The 19,545-nt window shown below is 49.1% G+C and overlaps 7 protein-coding genes across 7 annotated transcripts; 5 read left to right on the top strand and 2 right to left on the bottom strand.

Annotated features, from left to right (window-relative positions):
- Window positions 1-108: 108 nt before the first annotated feature.
- On the top strand, window positions 109-2,164 carry PENARI_c009G07965 (putative F-box protein (Pof7); the record flags this gene model as incomplete). The annotated part of the gene is made up of 3 exons (XM_022631941.1): window positions 109-486; window positions 541-1,737; window positions 1,976-2,164. 3 exons carry the CDS (start codon window positions 109-111, stop codon window positions 2,162-2,164), a joined length of 1,764 nt encoding a protein of 587 aa, XP_022488334.1.
- Window positions 2,165-2,735: 571 nt separating this feature from the next.
- On the top strand, window positions 2,736-5,200 carry PENARI_c009G01944 (putative ATP-dependent RNA helicase (Hrh1); the record flags this gene model as incomplete). The annotated part of the gene is made up of 2 exons (XM_022631765.1): window positions 2,736-4,811; window positions 4,862-5,200. The coding sequence occupies 2 exons, from the start codon at window positions 2,736-2,738 to the stop codon at window positions 5,198-5,200; spliced, it is 2,415 nt and encodes an 804-aa protein (XP_022488091.1).
- Window positions 5,201-6,252: 1,052 nt separating this feature from the next.
- On the top strand, window positions 6,253-8,010 carry PENARI_c009G08934 (uncharacterized protein; the record flags this gene model as incomplete). The annotated part of the gene is made up of 1 exon (XM_022631973.1): window positions 6,253-8,010. The coding sequence occupies one exon, from the start codon at window positions 6,253-6,255 to the stop codon at window positions 8,008-8,010; it is 1,758 nt and encodes a 585-aa protein (XP_022488153.1).
- A 539-nt stretch (window positions 8,011-8,549) lies between these two features.
- On the bottom strand, window positions 8,550-10,019 carry PENARI_c009G07572 (sulfatase family protein; the record flags this gene model as incomplete). Its single annotated transcript, XM_022631927.1, has 1 exon — window positions 8,550-10,019. The coding sequence occupies one exon, from the start codon at window positions 10,017-10,019 to the stop codon at window positions 8,550-8,552; it is 1,470 nt and encodes a 489-aa protein (XP_022488325.1).
- A 658-nt stretch (window positions 10,020-10,677) lies between these two features.
- Window positions 10,678-12,670, bottom strand: PENARI_c009G00550 (sugar porter family MFS transporter; the record flags this gene model as incomplete). The annotated part of the gene is made up of 7 exons (XM_022631717.1): window positions 10,678-10,911; window positions 10,969-11,101; window positions 11,230-11,540; window positions 11,607-11,754; window positions 11,804-12,063; window positions 12,113-12,194; window positions 12,249-12,670. 7 exons carry the CDS (start codon window positions 12,668-12,670, stop codon window positions 10,678-10,680), a joined length of 1,590 nt encoding a protein of 529 aa, XP_022488190.1.
- A 534-nt stretch (window positions 12,671-13,204) lies between these two features.
- PENARI_c009G01092 (uncharacterized protein) lies at window positions 13,205-15,990 on the top strand (the record flags this gene model as incomplete). Its single annotated transcript, XM_022631733.1, has 9 exons — window positions 13,205-13,286; window positions 13,344-13,782; window positions 13,833-14,024; window positions 14,076-14,205; window positions 14,258-14,703; window positions 14,760-15,315; window positions 15,368-15,465; window positions 15,514-15,944; window positions 15,983-15,990. The coding sequence occupies 9 exons, from the start codon at window positions 13,205-13,207 to the stop codon at window positions 15,988-15,990; spliced, it is 2,382 nt and encodes a 793-aa protein (XP_022488241.1).
- A 1,483-nt stretch (window positions 15,991-17,473) lies between these two features.
- Window positions 17,474-19,198, top strand: PENARI_c009G04956 (flavin-containing monooxygenase; the record flags this gene model as incomplete). Its single annotated transcript, XM_022631849.1, has 1 exon — window positions 17,474-19,198. The coding sequence occupies one exon, from the start codon at window positions 17,474-17,476 to the stop codon at window positions 19,196-19,198; it is 1,725 nt and encodes a 574-aa protein (XP_022488434.1).
- Between the last annotated feature and the right edge of the window lie 347 nt (window positions 19,199-19,545).

The following is a 19,545-nucleotide window of genomic DNA, read 5'->3' as shown; positions in this document are numbered from 1 at the left end:
AGATGTTTGCTCTTCTCTTTGCTCTGCTCTTTGCTCTTTGCTCCTCTTTCTAAAGTGGCCTAAGTGGGCTTATCAATCTGATATTTGAGGTCGGACCACCTCCCCGCCATGGAAGACAACGCCGAGCTCGAGTCGTTCCGCCGACAGTGGCGCGAGGAGGTCTCGCGTCGATCTAAGTCCAAGGCCCCTCCTGCTGCGACTCCGGCCCCAACTGTCCCGCCTCCAACTCGTCTTCCGCCAACACGCCATGAGGCCTCTCGCCGCAATGAGGTCGAGGAGGAGGGTCCCCCGCTGGCTTCATTCGATCCAGAGGAGCTGGCCCAGCAGATTGGGGAGCTGAGCGTGGAATCGCCAGAAGATGATGATTTCTCTCGCCGTCGGGTGACGGAGCCGACGTCTGCGTTGGAGCATTTCGAGCGAGCGGTCGAGAAGGAGGCCGAGGGCAACTTGGGAGACAGTCTGTCGCACTACCGCAAGGCATACAGAGTGAGTTCCGGATATGGCGGCGGTACATGATCTTCGAAAGCTCACTGTGTATAGTTGGATTCTACTGTCGATAAAACTTACCGGAATAAACACTATGCACATGTCTGGAAGAAGACGAATCAACCGGCGTCCACTACGACCCCTGCGGCAATTCATCAACCCACGGAGGCAGAGACCCTGCCGACCTCTCAGCTGATTGCATCCTTTGCAAATCTGCCAATTCCGCAGAGGGAACCTCTTATTGAAGGCACACCACCTCCTCCCTGTCCAATCTCTACCGTCCCATCTGAGGTGATAGTAGAGATTCTTCGGCATGTGGCTTTGGACGACCCGTCAGTCTTTGGACGCATGGCACTGGTCTGCAAGCGATTGGCCTATCATTTCGTACGTGAGCAGCATATCTGGAAACGGATCTGTCAAGGGAAAAAGTTCGGATTCCAGGGAATGCATTACGACTTTGCATGCGATCTACAAGGGCGTCCCATCTACACCCTCGGTGAACGATACACTCCTTTCCCCAAGGATGAGCCGATGGAGATTCCTAAGCCGTTATCCTCATGGAGTCAAGTTTTCCAGACACTTCCTCGGATTCGGTATACTGGCGTTTACATCAGCACAGTCAACTACACTCGGCCCGGTGCTGCCGATGCCTACCAAAACACCTCGTGGAACAGCCCCATTCACATTGTCACCTACTATCGCTACCTGCGGTTCTATCCCGACGGCTCAGTGGTGTCCCTGCTCTCTTCAGCGGAGCCCGTTGACGTAGTCCCTTACTTCACCAAGGAGAATCTGGTGGCAGCCCGCAACCCTGCACAGAAAAAGCATCAACGTCGCCTATCAGACCATGGCCAATCGCTATCAGGAGCAGTCGATTCAGTGCCGCCGGCTGCAATGAACATATTAAAGCATGCTCTTCCAGGACGTTGGCATCTGGCCTCCCCCATCCCTGAATCCGAAACCCCCGCAGAAGCCTGGAAACCACATACATCATCGGACCAAAAGCCCCTTCTCAGCGACGAGCGCGATCTTATTGTGGAAACTGAAGGTGTTGAGTCTAAGTACATGTACACGATGCATCTATCTCTCCGTTCACCCACAGTTTCTAAGGCTGCCCTGGCTGGGCCTGCTCCACCCAATCCATCCAAGAATACTAAACTAGCATGGAAGGGATTCTGGAGCTACAATAGATTAACGGATGATTGGGGCGAGTTTACTCTTCGCAATGACCGCGCTTATGTCTTCCGTCGGGTTCGTGGGTGGGGTTTAGACTGAAAATATATGATTGATGACTTTACATGAATGATTTGCATACATCGGAGAAGTTTACATAGGACATCATCAGTTCGTACTACCTTCCAAACATGAGTTTGATATTGCATCTACTAGAACATTTACCACATCATCTCTGGGGCCATAGAATACACCGTGCTCTCCTTTCCTCAATTTATGTCCTTCTCAGTCAATATCTTTCTTGGTCTATATCCAGACATCGACCAGCCAGCCAAATCGACGAAAATCCCCCAAGAACTGCCGAGTCCTCCTGGGAACGGAAGGCTTGACCCAGGAGACTCAATCTTCCTCGCAAAAAAATGATAAACCTGCGGAGAACCTGTCTAAAATGTATGCATCCCATCTCAAAGATACAATCGATGAATCCGATACACCTTCCCCCTGATACACCTTCCCCCAACCAGCAACAACAAAATCTCTAGCTTCATCCAATTTTACGCCCACTTCAACATAGTAAGCCCATAATCCCTCGTCTCCCCAACAACCTCCAAAATCTCAAACCAATGATACAAAATCTCAGCCAGAACGCCATGAACCGTCATAAAAGATGTGTTGCATGCCAGATATACTCATAACAAACTTCCCCGCAGCAGCCGAGCCATCAAGATACATCCTGCCACCGGGCTTTAACACATCCCACATACACTCCGCGAGCCGGCGGTTAGTTGGGTACATGTTCAATAAGACCAAGCATGTGTTAAGTATCTCAAATAGGCTTTTTCAGATATATTGTTTCTGAAAACCACAAAAGCAAAGATCAAAATATTATATAAAAGATCACAAGAGACCAAACTAGTTAAAGAAGAGTGATAAAAAGAACTAGAAAAGAGAGTAACTGACATCAAGTCCTCTTGTCTTGTGTTGACACTGATAAGCGCTTATCGGCTTATCGATAAGGCAAAATTTTCGGAGGTGATGAGCTTCGCCCTTGACATTCTTTCGCGCCACACCTCAAAATGCCCGAGAAGGTCCGTACCGTCTTCGCTGACTCCGATGACGAAAAGGTCGTGCCCAAAAAGACCACTCACCCGCCCACCGAAGAACCGGCGCGAAAGAAAAAGGGGAACAAGAAGCGGAAGCGCGACGAGTGCGAAGCGAACGGCGCTGGTCAAGAGAAACCAAGTGAACCCCCTGTGCCCGTGCAGGTAGAAAAGGCCGATCCTACACCGGAAAAACTAGAAGAGGCACCCCGAACAAATGGTGCACCATCGAAACCAAAGCCGAAACACAAGTCCAAATCCCTCACCGACACAAAAACCAACTTCACCTCTCTACGAGAGAAGGCCAAGGCCCTCCTCGAGACCCGGCGCAAGCTACCTATCTTTGCAAATGCAGATGAGATCCGCAAATACCTACGCGAACAAGATGTGATGCTGCTGATTGGTGAAACGGGTAGCGGAAAGAGTACCCAGATCCCGCAGTTCCTGGTGGACGAATTCTGGTGCCGGCCTGTGCCAACGCAAATCACACACAACGGAAAGACAGGGAAGAAGCACATTGGAGGGTGTATTGCTATCACACAGCCGCGTCGAGTCGCTGCAATCTCGCTGGCCCGTCGTGTAGCTGAGGAAATGGGCACACCACTTGGAAATCACTCCCCTGCTAGTAAGGTCGGCTACTCCGTGCGATTCGATACATCGACATCGCCTAGTACTCGGGTGAAGTTCCTGACGGAGGGAATGTTGCTCCAGGAGATGCTTCATGATCCGTTTTTGACGCGGTACAGTGCTATCGTTGTTGATGAGGTCCACGAACGGGGTATCAACGTAGATTTGGTGCTTGGATTCTTGCGCAATCTTGTCGCTAGCAAATTTGAGGGCCGTGGTGGTGTTCCGCTCAAGGTGGTAGTTATGAGTGCCACGGCAGATATGGAGAGTCTGACTGGCTTCTTCCAGGAAGGGTATAAACTCCCAGGGCCAGCACCAAAGTCCATCGAGAACGGAGTGGATGCCGATAAAATGGATACTTCTGATTCAAAGGAGATTGCCGCCTGCCATATCAAGGGTCGGCAATTCCCCGTCAAGACAATCTACTCTCCCCAGCCAGTGCATGATTTCGTGGATGCGGCTCTCAAGGTCATTTTCCAGATCCATTGCAAGGAGCCGATGCCTGGTGATATCCTGGTTTTCCTGACTGGTCAGGAGACCGTGGAGGCCTTGGAGCATTTGGTGAACGAGTATGCCATGGGTATGGACCCGACGCTTCCCAAGATTCAAGTTTTACCTCTGTTCGCCGCGTTGCCACAGGCCGCTCAGCAGCGAGTGTTTATGCCAGCTCCACCACGAACACGGAAGGTGGTGTTGTCCACCAACATTGCTGAGACTTCAGTCACTGTCTCTGGTGTGCGGTATGTGGTTGACTGCGGCAAGGCCAAGGTCAAACAGTTCCGCACCCGACTTGGCCTTGACTCCCTTCTTGTGAAGCCCATCTCCAAGTCAGCCGCCATCCAGCGAAAGGGTCGTGCCGGTCGTGAAGCTCCTGGACAATGCTTCCGGCTGTACACTGAGAAAGACTATCTCGCTTTGGACGAGACGAACACTCCCGAGATCCTACGATGTGATCTGAGCCAAGCGCTGCTGAACATGAAGGCGCGTGGTGTTGATGACATTGTTGGATTCCCATTCCTCACCCGGCCACCTCGTGAAGCCCTCGAGAAGGCCCTTCTTCAGCTACTCAGCATCGACGCCCTGGAGGAGACAGGAAAGATCAGTGATGTCGGTCAACACATTGCTAAGTTGCCCTTGACACCAACACTGGGACGTGTCCTATTAGCAGCTGCCGAGAACGGACCAGAATGTTTGATCGATGTCATTGATATTATCTCCTGTCTTAGTGTGGAGAACATCTTCCTCAACACAACCTCCGAGGAGAAAAAGGAGGCCGCAGAAGCAGCACGCCGCGATCTATACCGCCGCGAGGGTGACCACCTAACAATGCTGGCGACTGTGCGTGTCTATGCCGCCGAGCACTCTGACCGCAAGGCCTGGGCAGAGCGACACCTAGTTTCGCACCGAGCCATGCAATCCGTTATGGTAAGAGACATTCACCACAGCCCCGATACCCAAGCTAACAAGAAAACAAGGACGTCCGCAAACAACTCCGAATGCAATGTCGCCAGGCAAAGCTCCTCACCAGCGAACTCTCAAACTCCGTTTCTTCACACGACCCCTCCCCAATTCGCATCCTCCAAAGTTTCCTCGCAGGCTTTGCAACCAATACCGCCCGCCTCGTTCCCGACGGTAGCTACCGCACTATCGTCGGAAACCAGACTGTTGCTATTCACCCATCGAGCGTGCTTTTCGGCAAGAAGGTCGAGGCCATCATGTACAATGAGTTCGTGTTCACCAACCGCAGTTATGCTCGTGGTGTCAGTGCTGTTCAGATGGATTGGATTGGCGAGGCTTTGGCTGGAAAGGAATGATTTATTGTTTGATAGAGATGTTGGATATATCTTAGATTCATATATACCCCAATGCGATGATATTATCTCTATCCTGGGTTCGTTTACGTAGCTTTACTAGACATATTGCAAGTTTGTGGTTATTTGATCTCGCCTAGAAGGTGAAGTCAGCTGATCACTACGTGATATCAAACACCGACGACGTCCACCTCAACGAAGATGCGAGGGACGCACTTGAACCCAAATAAGGTGCCGCTTCTATTGTCCCTGCACTATTACTGACTGGTCTAGCACGTTGGACATATGTGCAGACATGCCTAGTGAAAGAGGGTATGTGAATGTTACTGCAGTAGTCTAGGGACACCGACATATCCAGGTGGATTTCTCGACAGCGGCGCTAATCCGACGGATTAAGCCGGCGAGTTAGGCCCACTAAAGGAACACCACGATACTATCTCTACACTGGGCGTATCAAGAGGGGGTTTGCGTGCTTTTTCGTTAGCCTAAGCGACGTGGTCATAGTTGGTCTTGGCGTCAGACAGTCAACATGCGACATATCCAGGCGATGGGGTGATAGGGACGCAATATAGAACAAGTTGACAATATAGGCAGTTCACTACATTAGAGACGGTGGATGTTTACCAGACTGCCCATAAACAAGTAAACGTGACAAGCGCTAACTCTACACGTCACATCGTCAATCCCGGTGACCCTAGTCAGCTGATAAGTGCCTCATCCGATATTATTCGACTTTGACAAAAAATAAAGAAATAATATAGCAAGAACCGGGTAATAAAATATAAGAAACAATAGAATAATCGGACATTCACCTCCGAGTGGCCTCATCCGACACCGCTTGCATCATCGGGCGATCATCGCCTTATCAGTTATCTACACATCATCACTCAGCCCTTGATCCTTGGTCCTTTGTTTCCCCTTTCCCTGTCTCGCCTGTTTCTCCTGTTTACTTATGATCTTATTTACCTGAATATTCTCTATTCAAAGGCCTTGATATCCTTTTAGGCCGACGGTGATCTCTGCGGAGAGGATCCACCGTATACGCTTATCACACTATGGCTTTCCAGGTCCCAACACACGTCCCCCGACGTAGGACCTCATATTCTTCCCCCCAACCTCCTCCTGTGCTTGATATCCCCCCAACCTCCCCAGACCAACGCGATGACGATACCACACAATGGGTGCTGTTCTCCCCAACCGCACGCACGCACACGACCTCGACCGATCGCACCCGCACTGCGGGCCCATCCAGATTAAGTGATTTTGGTTCCTTTGCCGCAACACCTTCAGCAAACGGTGTCGACGATGATGACGCCCTCGACGGCCAACTAGACGAAGAGGGCACCGAACTAGACAGCCTCGACGACGGACTGCATGCCTTCCGAGCTCCTACCTTTGCACCAGCTTCCCCCACAAGGATGGAACAAGGGCCACCGGCGATGCTTCCAGCCCATGACGGGTTAGGTAGTTTCCAGGCCTCGAGTCAGGTGGTGCAAGATCAGCTCTGGCAGCATGAACAGTACAACCCGCAGCGACAGTCGTATGCCCACCTTCAACACCGTCGTTACTCGAGTGTACAGAGACATTTGGATACCGTCGAAGAGGGCGAGGCGAATATTGAGCGTGAAAGATGGCAGAGAATCGAACAATGGCGCATGGATCAGAGCAGAGCCCTGCTCCAGGAGATCGAACGGGAGACCCGTCAGCGACGGAACAGTCGTGTCGGCCGATCGAGTGTTCAGCGGTCCGTTGATCATACGCCGCAAGCGAGTGTTCTCGATGAATCATCCATATCGAGGGAATTATCTCTACCGGAAGCGGTCTCCGAAGACGAGGAGTCTTTCTGGCGCCGTATCACTCGTAAGGTAATCAGAGACCTGATCGGAATCGATGACTCCTTGCTGTCTGTGATCTTCGGTGAGTCGTTGCCGCTGGACGCGCAACCTCACGGTCAGGAAGAGCCACTTGATATGGAGACTGTGCTAGCCTGCGAACCGGAGCCAGAGCATGGCGATGCACCGATGTGGCAGACCAACGTGCTCCAGAGGATTGCCCATGAGCTCGGTGTTCTTGTACATCAACTTTGTGAACACCCAGGTGCATTTACTACATATTATCAGATGACGAAAGATATATCCGCTGAATACGCGGGTATGTCCATCAATCGTCTAGCAGAGAGCCATGTATCTCAGAAGCCGTTCGAGTCAACTGCACAAAGTGCTGGCGAGACTACTGGTGATTCCATGCCTTCACCTCATTTCATGCCCACGCTCCGCGATCCCAATCGCGAACACGAAGCGCAATGGGGTATTGAAGACGACGACCCAATGGGATCCCATTCAACGTCCGACGCAGCACGAGCCCAAGACGAACAGGAGTACTGGGAACGCGGACTCGACGTAATGATGGTATTCCGCTACTTACGCAACCGCTTTAGCCGTCGTGGCTACATGCCCAATGAAGCTCAACCCCCTTCCCCAGCTCGCAGACCCCAAGATGCATCCCGTCGAGCAGCCATCATTCGACAACACCACCCACTGGTTGCGCGTGCCCACATTCGCTCTCAAACCCAGACCCGCCGCGCATCACAGTACTCTGGCGTATCGGGTCCCACTGGTGTCTCTTCACCCCTCTTGCGTCCTCATCTCCGTCGCCCCGGCTCTAGCTGCGCCAGCCAAAGTGCTAAACTCTCCGCCATCTCAAGTCGGCGGACCATGACTGGTTCCAGCCGGAATTACTGGGATATTGGCGGAAGTGAAAGCAATAGTGCTATTGGTGTCGGAGCCGGTCTCGGCACCTGGGGCGAAGTGTGAAGACTGTGGGAGATGGGATGCATCAGTCGGCGTCGGTAGATGACATTATGATACTCTTTTCGGGCTGGCTTTTCATGAAGAACCGAAGTTGGTGCCTTCTTGCACGATTTGTTGAACGAGCTATGTCTGCTTCTATCACCTTTTCTTTATACCTATTCTTGTCATTGCGGTGGTTTCGGCTCTTGTTAATTTACTCTCGGCTTCATCTGCCCATATCCTGAATTTCCATTTATGCATACAATCTTGTCTATTCAACTTGCATCGGACCTTGATGTTGTGAAAGGTATCGTTATAAGTGTACTATAACAATCGCCCGCGAGGGTTAGAATCGAATCATCCTCTACTTATCCAATTGCCTCTGTAGCGGTCTGCATGTCTGACTTGGTCCCTGCAACTGGCCACATTTGTGCATGTTACATATGCCATGGCGATACTTTTAAGGCGTGGAATAACATGTAATACATTCTGCAAGCAAGTTTCGTTCAACCCCAGAACTAATACACCCACCAACCAAAATCCTTCAAGTGCGCATAAGGAAATCACATCTCAACATTCGCTCCCCAGGGCAAATCTCTAGCAAAAGAAGTAACCCCCTTACTCTCAGGCCTCTCAACATCAAAATCCCACCGATCAGGCACATCAAGCCCACCACCAAGATGATGTCTAACAAAAAGCAAAGAAACCCCATCCCGGTATAACCAAGCATCCTCCGTCCTCCGTTGCCACTTCTCAACGGTAGCCCTCATCTCCTCTAGGACAGACTGATACTCAGCCTCACCAGCCAGGTTCCGCACCTCATCGGGGTCAGCCTGGATATCATAAAGTTCCTCCGCAGGCCGGAAGAAGTAATCTTTCAGCCGCCTCGACCCGATCATCTTCGGGCTGTTCTCTGCATTCCGGATCTCCTCCCATGTCAACGAGCCGTAGATATCAGCTGCAAAGGGGAAATCCAGGCGCCAGGCGATGTTGCGGTGGTATTTATACCGTCTGTTTCGCATCATGCGAGTTGGCCAGTAGTTTGTTACTTCATGGAATGTGTGTGAGCCGAAGATCTGGCTCCAGTTTTCGAGTCCGGATGTTTCGTCCAGAACTGGCAGAATTGAACGGCCTGTTCGGGCTGGGTGGGATGGATTGGGATGTTCTGCCCAGTCGAGGAGTGTGGGAAGGATATCGACGTAGGAGACCATATTCGGGTTGACAGTGCCAACAGATGAACCGGGACATTTCATGATCAACGGCAAACTCACACCAGCGTCATAAAGAGTCGTCTTGGAATTGATGAATGGCGGGCCATTATCACTCATAAAGAGAACGAGTGTATCATCCGCCAACCCAGAATTCTTCAATCCATCCAGCACCATCCCAACACCCTGGTCCAGTCTTGAAATAGACTGATAGTATTCTGCAAACTCATACCTTACCCCAGGCAAATCATTCACAAAAGATGGGATCTCCACATCCTCAGGTCTATACTCAACCCTCTTAACACGCGGATCGTAAACCTCCTGGTTCCCAAACCCAGACCTCGTCAAATCGCGATGCGGATCAATAAACCCAATCGTCAAAAAGAATGGCTGGCCATCATTCGCACTTTTCTTGAAAAATGCAGAAGCCTGGTCTGCAACAAGTGCCACGTCACGACTACCACTCTCAGCGCGCATATCCCATGGATAAACGCCCGAAGGACCAACATGCACTTTGCCAATTAGACCTGTTGCATAGCCCTGTTCTGAGAATAGGGCTGGGGCTGTTTCGACGTGGTCGAAGGTTGTGAAATGGTGTCGTCCATTGTGTAGTCCATACTGGCCGTTCTGGTGTGTGTGTAGGCCTGTGTAGATTACTGAGCGGCTGGCGCTGCAGGAGGCTGTTGAGGTGAAGGCTTGGGTGAATTTCGTTCCTTCTGAGGCTAGTCGGTCTAGGTTTGGGGTTTGGATTTTGTTGTTGCCGTAGCAGCCTAGTTGTTTGCCTAGGTCGTCGGCTATCATGAGGAGGATGTTGCGTTTGGTCATTTTAGTTGGATTAGGAATGGGCTTTGTTTTTGTTCTTGGGGTTCTTCGCAGTAGGTAATTTATGCCTTTAGCTGGGATCTGCTAGATATTTCTTATTCAGTCTGGCTTGCCTTGTCGGAAGTCGGCTTTGTTGCTTGTAGCACGATGGGTAAATTGTTACGGATGTCGCTTGGATGTCGCATAGCAACTGTATGGCTGATCCACTAGGGTGTGTTTCGCAATCCTGTGGGTTGTTTTCGTGATAAATGTATCTCGCGAGGTATCGGACTATACCATTGTAGATCTAAATATGGTGTTGGGGACAACGCTCTCGGCCGTCGAGACAGTATCCAAGCTTATCCCTGGACTGTACGTACACTCACAGGTCGTAGGTCCTTACACGCCCCCACCGTTATATACTGTAATGTATATCATGTACCTACTATTTTGTAATAACTACAACTCGATGCACTGGAAAATGGGCAAAAAAGAGGTGAATTAGAGATGCCAAACGTAGGTCGAAACAATGCTTGGAAATGTAAACTTGCTTCGAGGCTTTCTTATAGGGACTGTCCAGTACTTTAGGGGTGGGATTGGAGACACATTTGTGACCCCTGTTGTATGAGAAAAGATCATGTTTATAAATAATATTAGGTAGATAATTCCATATAATCATTAGCTATGCCTTGGCCTCGAAATAAGCCGTATTCACTTTCCCAGCACTCAGGTCCTCCTTAGCCTGCTCAACATCAGCTGCGAAGCGGCTCGGCTCAGACCCCGTTTTAAATGCCCAGATACTTTGGTTATTAAACACCTCATCAATCTCTTCTAGAGACTTTCCACATGTCTCGGGAAAGAGAAGGAAGACGTGGATAGCGGCAACAAGGCAGAACGTTCCGAACACGCAGTAGATCTGAAGCCAAGTCAGTGATAAGTTACGCTTTGCATGTTCTATGGAGATAAAACTTACCTTCCACTGAATATTTTTGAACCCTGGTGGTGTGAAGAAGGTTAAAGCGAAATTACAGGCCCAGTTGAAGAATGTTGCTAGGGATACTGATTTACTGCGGATATAGAGAGGGATAATTTCTGGTGGGTATGCCCTGCGAAGAAGGATAGTTAGCTTTGATGGAAGACTCGTTCAAGAAATGGAACATGCCATCCTAAGGGACTGCAAAAGAAATACGGTTAGTTGTTGGCTTCTTAATATTCTTGAAGACGGGATCCTTACCCCCAAGTGGGCGCAAAGGTAGCAATGAACAAGTATGAACAGGCGATAATTGCCTTAGATGCTTTGCCATTGGAAACTCTCCAAGTGACTGTAGGGGATCCTTTGAGTCCTTCTGGAACATGGTATCCATACGAAGCCATAAGACCTGCTTGAGTAAACTGCAGAACTGCCATGATAAAAGCACCGCCGATGAAGAGACGACGGCGGGGGAGGCGGTCGATGAAGATTAGTGCTGGGAGTGTCATCACAACGTTGATGATGTATTGAATTGATGCCGATAACAGGGTATTGTTGCCTTCAAGGCCGGCCATCTGTGAATTTGTCAATCTCGGAGCTACACTAGGGAAACCTTGGATGCTATAGAGGATCAATCTCACCTGGAAGATGTAGACAATGTAGTACATCATGGCATTTGTTCCGCTCAATTGGGACCAAATGTGTGTAAAGATACCGCAGTGTACGCGGATAATGTTTCGAGGTTTGAATAGCTCCATCCAGCCTGAACTTTGGTATTGGCGTTCGAGTCTTGTTATGGATTAGTATTTGGCGGAGGCACAAAAGGATTTGGCCTTACTCAATTTTCTCACGAATTTCAGTAGTCTGAGCTAGAACAACGGGGTCAAGAGTATCTCCCTTGGCATGTAATCTTGCGAGTACAGCTACTGCCTCTTCCCATCGATCTTGTGTAGCAAGCCAGCGTGGTGAACGAGGCATCATTGGGAGACATGACATGAGAATAATCGCTGGGATCATTTGAATACCCCAGGGGATGCGGAACACTGCGTTGTTGCTTATGTAGGATGTTCCGAAGGAGATGAAGTACATGATTAGAATCTGAAGTAATGTCAGCCAGGCACAATTGAAGGATGTGAATGGATCATACACCCCATGTAATCATCCACTGTTGTAGAGAGAGAAGCCTGCCACGCTGGTGAGGAAGACTGATCTCAGCAATCAAAATGGGACTATGAGATCCTGTTAGTGGAATTGGCAATGTCAAGACTAGTTCATGAGCTTACCCTTGCGACGTGAGCATTCCAACACTGAACCCGTTGATAATCCGAGACACAATAAGCATAGGAACATTCTGCACCGCGCACATCAAAGTCGAACCAGTCAACCAAAATATGCAGGCGATGAACAGCGAGTCACGACGACCATATCGATCACTCGTCCAAGCTGAGAAGAGCGACCCAAGTAGCGAGCCACCAGCCATACTGGCCGTGATCCCTCCCTGTGCAACAGCATCGGGTTTGTGGAAGTACTCCTTGTACTGGTCAGTGCCAATGATGGCAGACATGCTCGACACATCGAAGCCTTGGATGAGGCCCCCAATGGTTGTCAGCATGCTGATGAGGTAGACATTGTTCAGTTGAGGTGCTTTGCCCATCTCAGTGACCTTGACAAGCAAATAGACAAGAGGAAATGCCACAGAGCGCATTTGGCCTCGTTACATGCCTGGGACCCCGGATTTTTATGTAGCTCCACTCGCCGCGATCAAATATTCCTCGTCCAATGAGTATGTCTTAGGAGCCGATATCCGCGGTTGACGAGACCCGGTCAGAGTGCAGTTCAAACGTCAATTGGGGATGGAATGGTGAAATCGTGAGACGTAACTTGGGGGTGGCATGTGAATAATTGATCAAATTACTTCGTGTGGTCTAAGTTGATTGATGGGATTGTAGTTGTTGTACAGTCCCAACCTATCCCTATTCGGCGAAAAGGTGGCAATGGAACAGCAATGAATGCCCACCAGTAGACCAAGACGCTGAACAAGAGCACAAAACCCCGATATTTACCCCAGATTCATACAAACTCCAGTTTGTCAATTGCCAGTTAAGCTTAATCTGGTCCGAAGCAGTATTGCCGCGGCCCTCCGCTCTTAGCGAGATCCGAACGAGTTCCGGTACTCCTCGCTTCTTTTCTTCTCACATGTATCTACCATTCTAGATGCATATGCGGAAGTCGGCTCATCATGTTATCATGGAGTGGAGATAGAGAATCTCCGAGTGATCCGACGTCTCGCCCTGCGTCAGGCACTCGCAGGTCTCGATCAGGTTAGCTCCACCTGTCATTCCATGCCAAGAGATATATGCAAGGGACTGACAATCTAGGCTGTTTTCTGTGTCGGGCGCGCAAAGTGAAATGCGACGAGCGCTGGCCCTCTTGTTTGAATTGTGAACGTCTCAAATTGGAATGCCCGGGTCATCCAGGCCAGAATTCGGGATTGGCTGCAAAAGCTCTTAGGAGTGCGAGGCGGGATGCGGCACTGACACAGGCCGGTACAGCTCGGCACCGAGTATCAAAATCATGCCAGGCTTGTCGCTTGGCTAAAGCTCGATGCTCAGGGGGTGATATTTGCACCCGATGCTCCCGCAGAAATATTGAATGCTCGTATAGTCCGGGTCGCATGCAACAGCCACAGAGAAGCTCCGCGTCTTATGCCCCTGCTCATGACAAATCTCTTATTTCTACTTTGGCACCAACTCGGCTCCAGCAAAATCAATCCTCATCTCAGCAGTCTCCAGATAGCGTGACTGATCCTATCTCGTGGTATGAATCCATTTACATTTCTTGATTTACTCCAAAACTGACTCATGTAGGCTTCACACTCAACAACTACCGGATAAAGATCGAATTATAATTTTGGTCGAAGAATATTTCGCCCATGTTCATCCATTACGATGTTATGGTTTCGTGCACAAGCCCTCATTCATGCAGCGATTAGATGAAGACTTTGAGACCTGCTGCAACGATGAATCACTCCTTCACATTGTTTGCGCATTAGGAGCAAAGTAAGTACCAAAGCCCTTACTATAAAGATAGAAAATACTAAAATTCAACAGATTCCTGGCTTTAGACTACCATTCCCAGTTTTCGCCCGAGACAATACTCACAGCTGGGAATCAGTGGGCCAAAATCGCCAAGGCTCGCATATTTGTAGACTTAGACGACCTCTCCCTAGAGAAACTAATGGTGAGATACTGTTCACCCCTATCGACGAATATTCACACTAATATGAAACAAGACCGCAATTCTCCTCTATGATCACGATCTTCGGATCGGAAGCTATGCCTCTGCTTTTATGCTCTCTGGGGTGACTGCAAGGATGTCACAAGCATTGCAACTCAACCTTGAAAGTTCAGCCGACATACTTTGCAATGGACTTGACTCTACGTGCCCAATAATCAACGAGTCCAAACGGCGTCTAATGTGGAGTTGCTATGTCATGGATAGTTGGGTAGGTAGTGGTGTCAACCAACTCACTCTCATCGACGACAAAGACTTAAAGATCCAGCTTCCTTGTCACAGCCATAACTTCTCCCTTGGAACTGCCTGTGTCACTGAAATGCTGGATCAAGGAAAGGTACTTGGCTTTATCCCGAGTGAACAAACTCCTTCACGACCAGCTCAAAACATGGGGATTGAGGCTTATTTCATCCGCCTCGTCAGCAGCCGGAAGAAGGTTCTCCGGTAAGAGTCATTCTATCAGCGTATTGAATCCAAATCTGGCTAACGGGGTTGTATAGATATGTCAAGCACCTTGATACCTCGAAGCCACCGTGGGAGTCTGATTCCGAATTTCTACAATTGGTAACCGAATTTGCGAACTGGCGGAGAGATCTTTCGCAGAGTCTAAAGTGGAATTCAGGCGCGATTTACGCACGGAAGGAGTCATCGCAGTTGGGTGCTTTGACTCTGCTTTGGTGTACCTATCATCAAACCTTGTGTGATCTATACCGCATTGGTATGCCGAATCTGTTCCACATTCGACGACATCATAAGTTTCCACCAGCCAAACAAGAATTTCTGGACAATTGCCGCAGAGCTTGCTTTGACAATGCTCGTGAACTCTCGAAGATCATTGCTGAAGCTTCACGGCACGGGGTGAAAGCTCTGTCTGATACTTGGCTGTGTATCATTGCACACGACAGCACGAAGGTCATGTTATACTTCATAAAGCAAAACAAGATATCCCCCAATGCTTTAAGTGTATTTGAGGTGGAGGAAACGAAGACTCTTGTAAAAAAGAATATGGAAGCACTTATGCAAATGAGGTCTCTTGTTGCAACAGCAGAGCATTGCGTATGTGACGGTACCTGTTCTCAAAAGCCATTCACTAACACTTGGCGTCTAGTATCTTTCAGTTTTGAAAATGATGATTGCAGCAGGTCTCCACCCTCAACTACCCCATGAGCCCATAAATGAGCGAGAGCTGGATGAGAATGAGGAACGGTATGTTTCTCAATATATTTTTCCGAACGAATCACTCATCTTCCTTAGTTCCTCTACTCCTGGGTCCCCTGTTCAAGAGTCACCCGAAGCCGTCTTGAATCCTCTTGCAATCTATCGTATGGCACGCACAGCTTTGCATGGCAAAGATTCTCGAGGGTCAACCTCAAATTCGCCTTCAACTACGAACACGAATTCGCCTAGGACGTTCCGGTCTAGGACACACCAACGTCATCAAACCCGTGAACAGGAGCAAACACAAGGGCCGCAAAGGTCTCAAATCGATGAGAGAACAGACATGTTACCACCCTTCGAAGTTACTTCTGTTCCAATAAGACCCGTCGATTCATCGTTCAACTTCAATACTTTCCCACAATTTCCGCCCCTCGGCACTATTGGATCGTGGGACCCTTCTGAAATGGCTATCATGAACATGATTGACGATAGAACGGCTCCTTGGTCTGCGGAATATCTGACTGATGGTCAGTCGGGGGTGGATCCATTTTTGTTTCCATTTTAGACTACTGACTTGTAGAATACCTCAATCAATACTTCTTCGAGATTTTACTCTGTGCTAAAAGTAGGCTCAACAATAGGACTCCAGACACAATGTACATGTCCATTTTCTTCCCACGCTACATCTAGGGTGCGAGTGTCACAGAAGGAAAATCTTGGAATTGACCACGGAATCTAAGACGGTCATGGCTCGGCAACATAATGACAAGAGACAGGATCAACAGACTGATGATCACGACAACTTTGACGCCGGCAAACCAAAATTCAGTTTCGGCAAAGACACCCCAAGACAAAAGTTGAGACCAGCAACGGCAACAACAAGTAAAACGGTAGACCATACTCCGATATGCACGTCATTCGGCCAATAGTGGATCAAAATTCTTGCCGCGGTAAGCTTGAAGGCGACAATAATGGCGAAATAGTAGAAGTAAAGCCAACCCATAGCAAACCCAAGAGATGGTGAGTCGTATAGTCCACGAAGTCAGTCATGGACGCTCCAGAGATAGGTAAATATGTGCTCATTCTGATCATTGCCGTGGTCACACAATAGAGGATAGATGTGAGGCAGTAGGCGAGCAGAAGCCAGGATCGCCGATTGAAAGGGCTTGACCGGTACTGAGAAATAAGCCTATACCAATGGCACTGCCGATTGCGATCATCTGGCCATGACTGGGCTTTACGTTTCTTTTTGTGCCTGCTTGTTCCACGAACTGTATACTCGTCTCGTACATCTCAACCTTGGAGACATCGACTGCCGTGGTCTGATTGAAAACATTGTTTTCAATATCCAACTTTAAAAGGCCGATGATTTGATCCTCATAACCGAGTATGGTAAAATAGTCAATCGAATGATAAAGAAGTTGTCCCGGTTAAAAGAGAATACACTTGTTAGGTTGAAGAGATCCTCGCCAATCTGTCGAGATATCTCACCATGTACCATGCCATACCGTCGGGAGCCGTATCTTATGGCTTATGAGCATTGGTCTGCCATGGCTTATTATCAACGCCCAAAGTCTATGACCGGGGGAAAGGGTGACCTTGGATAAGTCCTGCACGCCACCATTGGTTGTGATCCTCCTATCTTCTAGAATTGCCTTGCCCAATCGAGCACTTTATCTTATGATCATATGACTGGCTGTTCAGTGACAATCCGAAGTTCAGCATGACCAAATATCAAAGAGGAAAGTGTCTTCGACACGTGATATAAATGTGGGGGAGATAAGCATACTGTTGATCCGCGGGTCTCGACTTCCTTAAATTCACTAACTGAACATCACACCTTGTGATAATGGCTTTCATTTCATTGTGGAACAGGAAGGCTACGCCGATGACTTCCAAGTCCTCGTGGGGTAGTCGGAATGATGTCCAACGTTCCCCCAACTCCCCTCGCACAGAAGTCTCCATGATCTTAGTCTATAAAGATCCACACGAGAATCAAAATACAGTCCGATAATAACAAGATCTGGCTTCTACATAATACAATATCCCCTTCACGATGGGATCCTCCACAACCACAGACCAACAATATGACATTCTCATCATCGGCGCTGGCCTCTCCGGCGTCTGTGCACTCCACAACCTCCGAGAACGCTTCCCGTCTTGGCGTGTAGGGGTCATCGAAGCGGCCGATAATGTTGGAGGCACGTGGTACTGCAACCGTTACCCCGGCGCACGCGTCGATTCCGAGTCGCTCTCCTATGCATACTCGTGGGATAAGGAGGTGCTTAACGAATGGCATTGGAAAGAATCCTTCGCTCCACAATCAGAGATCCACCGTTACATCGAGTATGTCTGTAACAAACACACTTTGCGCAAGGACATTCAATTCAACACCCGCATCAAGACAGCGCAATGGCAGAATAAGAGCAACACCTGGCTGTTTTGTGATGAAGCCGGTACCTTTTATCGGACCCGTTTTTTCATCAGTTGCATGGGGTTCCTGTCTACCCCGACACTTCCAGCTATTCCCGATATCAAAAAATTCCAAGGCGAAGCTTTCCACACATCCCGTTGGCCGCAAGACTTCGACCTGAGGCGCGACCTAGCCAGCAAGCGGATTGGAGTGATCGGCACTGGTGCTACAGGAATTCAGACCATCACCGCAGTATCCAAAGAATTTAGTATCAAATCTTTGAGCGTTTTCCAGCGAACAGCAAACTGGTCAGCACCACTTCGCAATGAGCCCATCAGCCTCGAGCAGATGGAACAACACCGCAAAAACTACGACTCCCTTTTCCAACTATGCGCCGAGACCCCAGGATGCTTCATGCACCAAGCGGACCCACGTAAGTCCCTAGAAGTGTCAGAGGCAGAGCGCTTCAAGCTCTGGGAAGAGATATACGCAAAGCCCGGTTTCGCCAAATGGCTCGGCACATTTAGCGACACATATACCGACCGCGAAGCGAACAGGCTCTATTCCGACTTTATGGCGAGCAAAATCCGAGCGAGAGTGCACGACCCAAAGGTGGCAGACAGTTTGATTCCTAAGAATCACGGCTTCGGCACCCGGCGTGTACCTCTCGAGAGCGGATACTTTGAAGTTTATAACCAGCCCAACGTCAATCTTGTCGATCTGCAAAAGACGCCCATTGAGAGAGTTACAGAGAAAGGCATTATCACATCCGACGGCAAGCACCATGATCTGGACGTCTTGATCTATGCCACTGGCTTTGATGCTATCACTGGTGCATTCAGCTCGATTGATTGGGCTGGAAAAGATGGCCGTCCGCTCCTCGGCTCTAGCGATAACAACGAAGGCAAACAAGCAATTTGGATTGACCACCGCCCACGCACGTACCTGGGTATGACGGCCAACTCTATGCCTAACATGTTTATGGTTCTTGGACCTCACCAGCCATTCGGCAACGCTCCTCGGACAATTGAGCATGCTGTAGGTGTTATTTCGGACTTGCTTCAGTACTGCAAGGATAATAATTACTCTTACGTGGAGCCTACACCAGAAGCTGTGGATGCTTGGACTGAGCACGTTGTTGAGTGCAGCAAGGGTGCTCTGTCGAATGAAGTCGATAGTTGGATGACTGGTGTTAATAAGAATGTTAAAGGCAAGACTGTTCGCAGTGTGGCTCGGTACTCTGGCAGTGCCGTCGAGTATCGCCGGAGATGCGCTCAGTCTAAGGCTGAAGGGTGGAAGGGGTTGTCATTTGATAAGCTTCCTGATACTAAGATTTCAAACCCCCAGATTGCCGCTTCCAGGCTTTGAATTTCATGTTTAGGATAATTATGGGATCAATTTTATCATTTTTGCTATTGTCTTGACATTGGCGTTTTAGCGATGGGCATCCAATATTTGACATTTAAAAAGCACCTTGTACAACAGGGGTCATAAAGGTATATACCATGCTACTCATGAAAGAAGTACGGGACAGGTTTTACACGAATGTCTCGAAGCTAGTATACCGTTCCAGGCATAGTTTTCGCCCTACTTGGGGCTCTCTTTTTCATCTGTTTTTGCCGCTTTTCGAGCAATTCGGGGGATAGTTACTTAATATGGTGGGTTAATGATGTAGGATGTGAAAGGACTTGTGGCTTATGACTATATGTGAAGAC

The sequence above is a fragment of the Penicillium arizonense genome, assembly GCF_001773325.1.
Source record: "Penicillium arizonense strain CBS 141311 chromosome Unknown PENARI_contig009, whole genome shotgun sequence".
Lineage (NCBI taxonomy): Eukaryota > Fungi > Ascomycota > Eurotiomycetes > Eurotiales > Aspergillaceae > Penicillium > Penicillium arizonense.
This window is presented reverse-complemented; position numbering and strand designations above follow the sequence as displayed.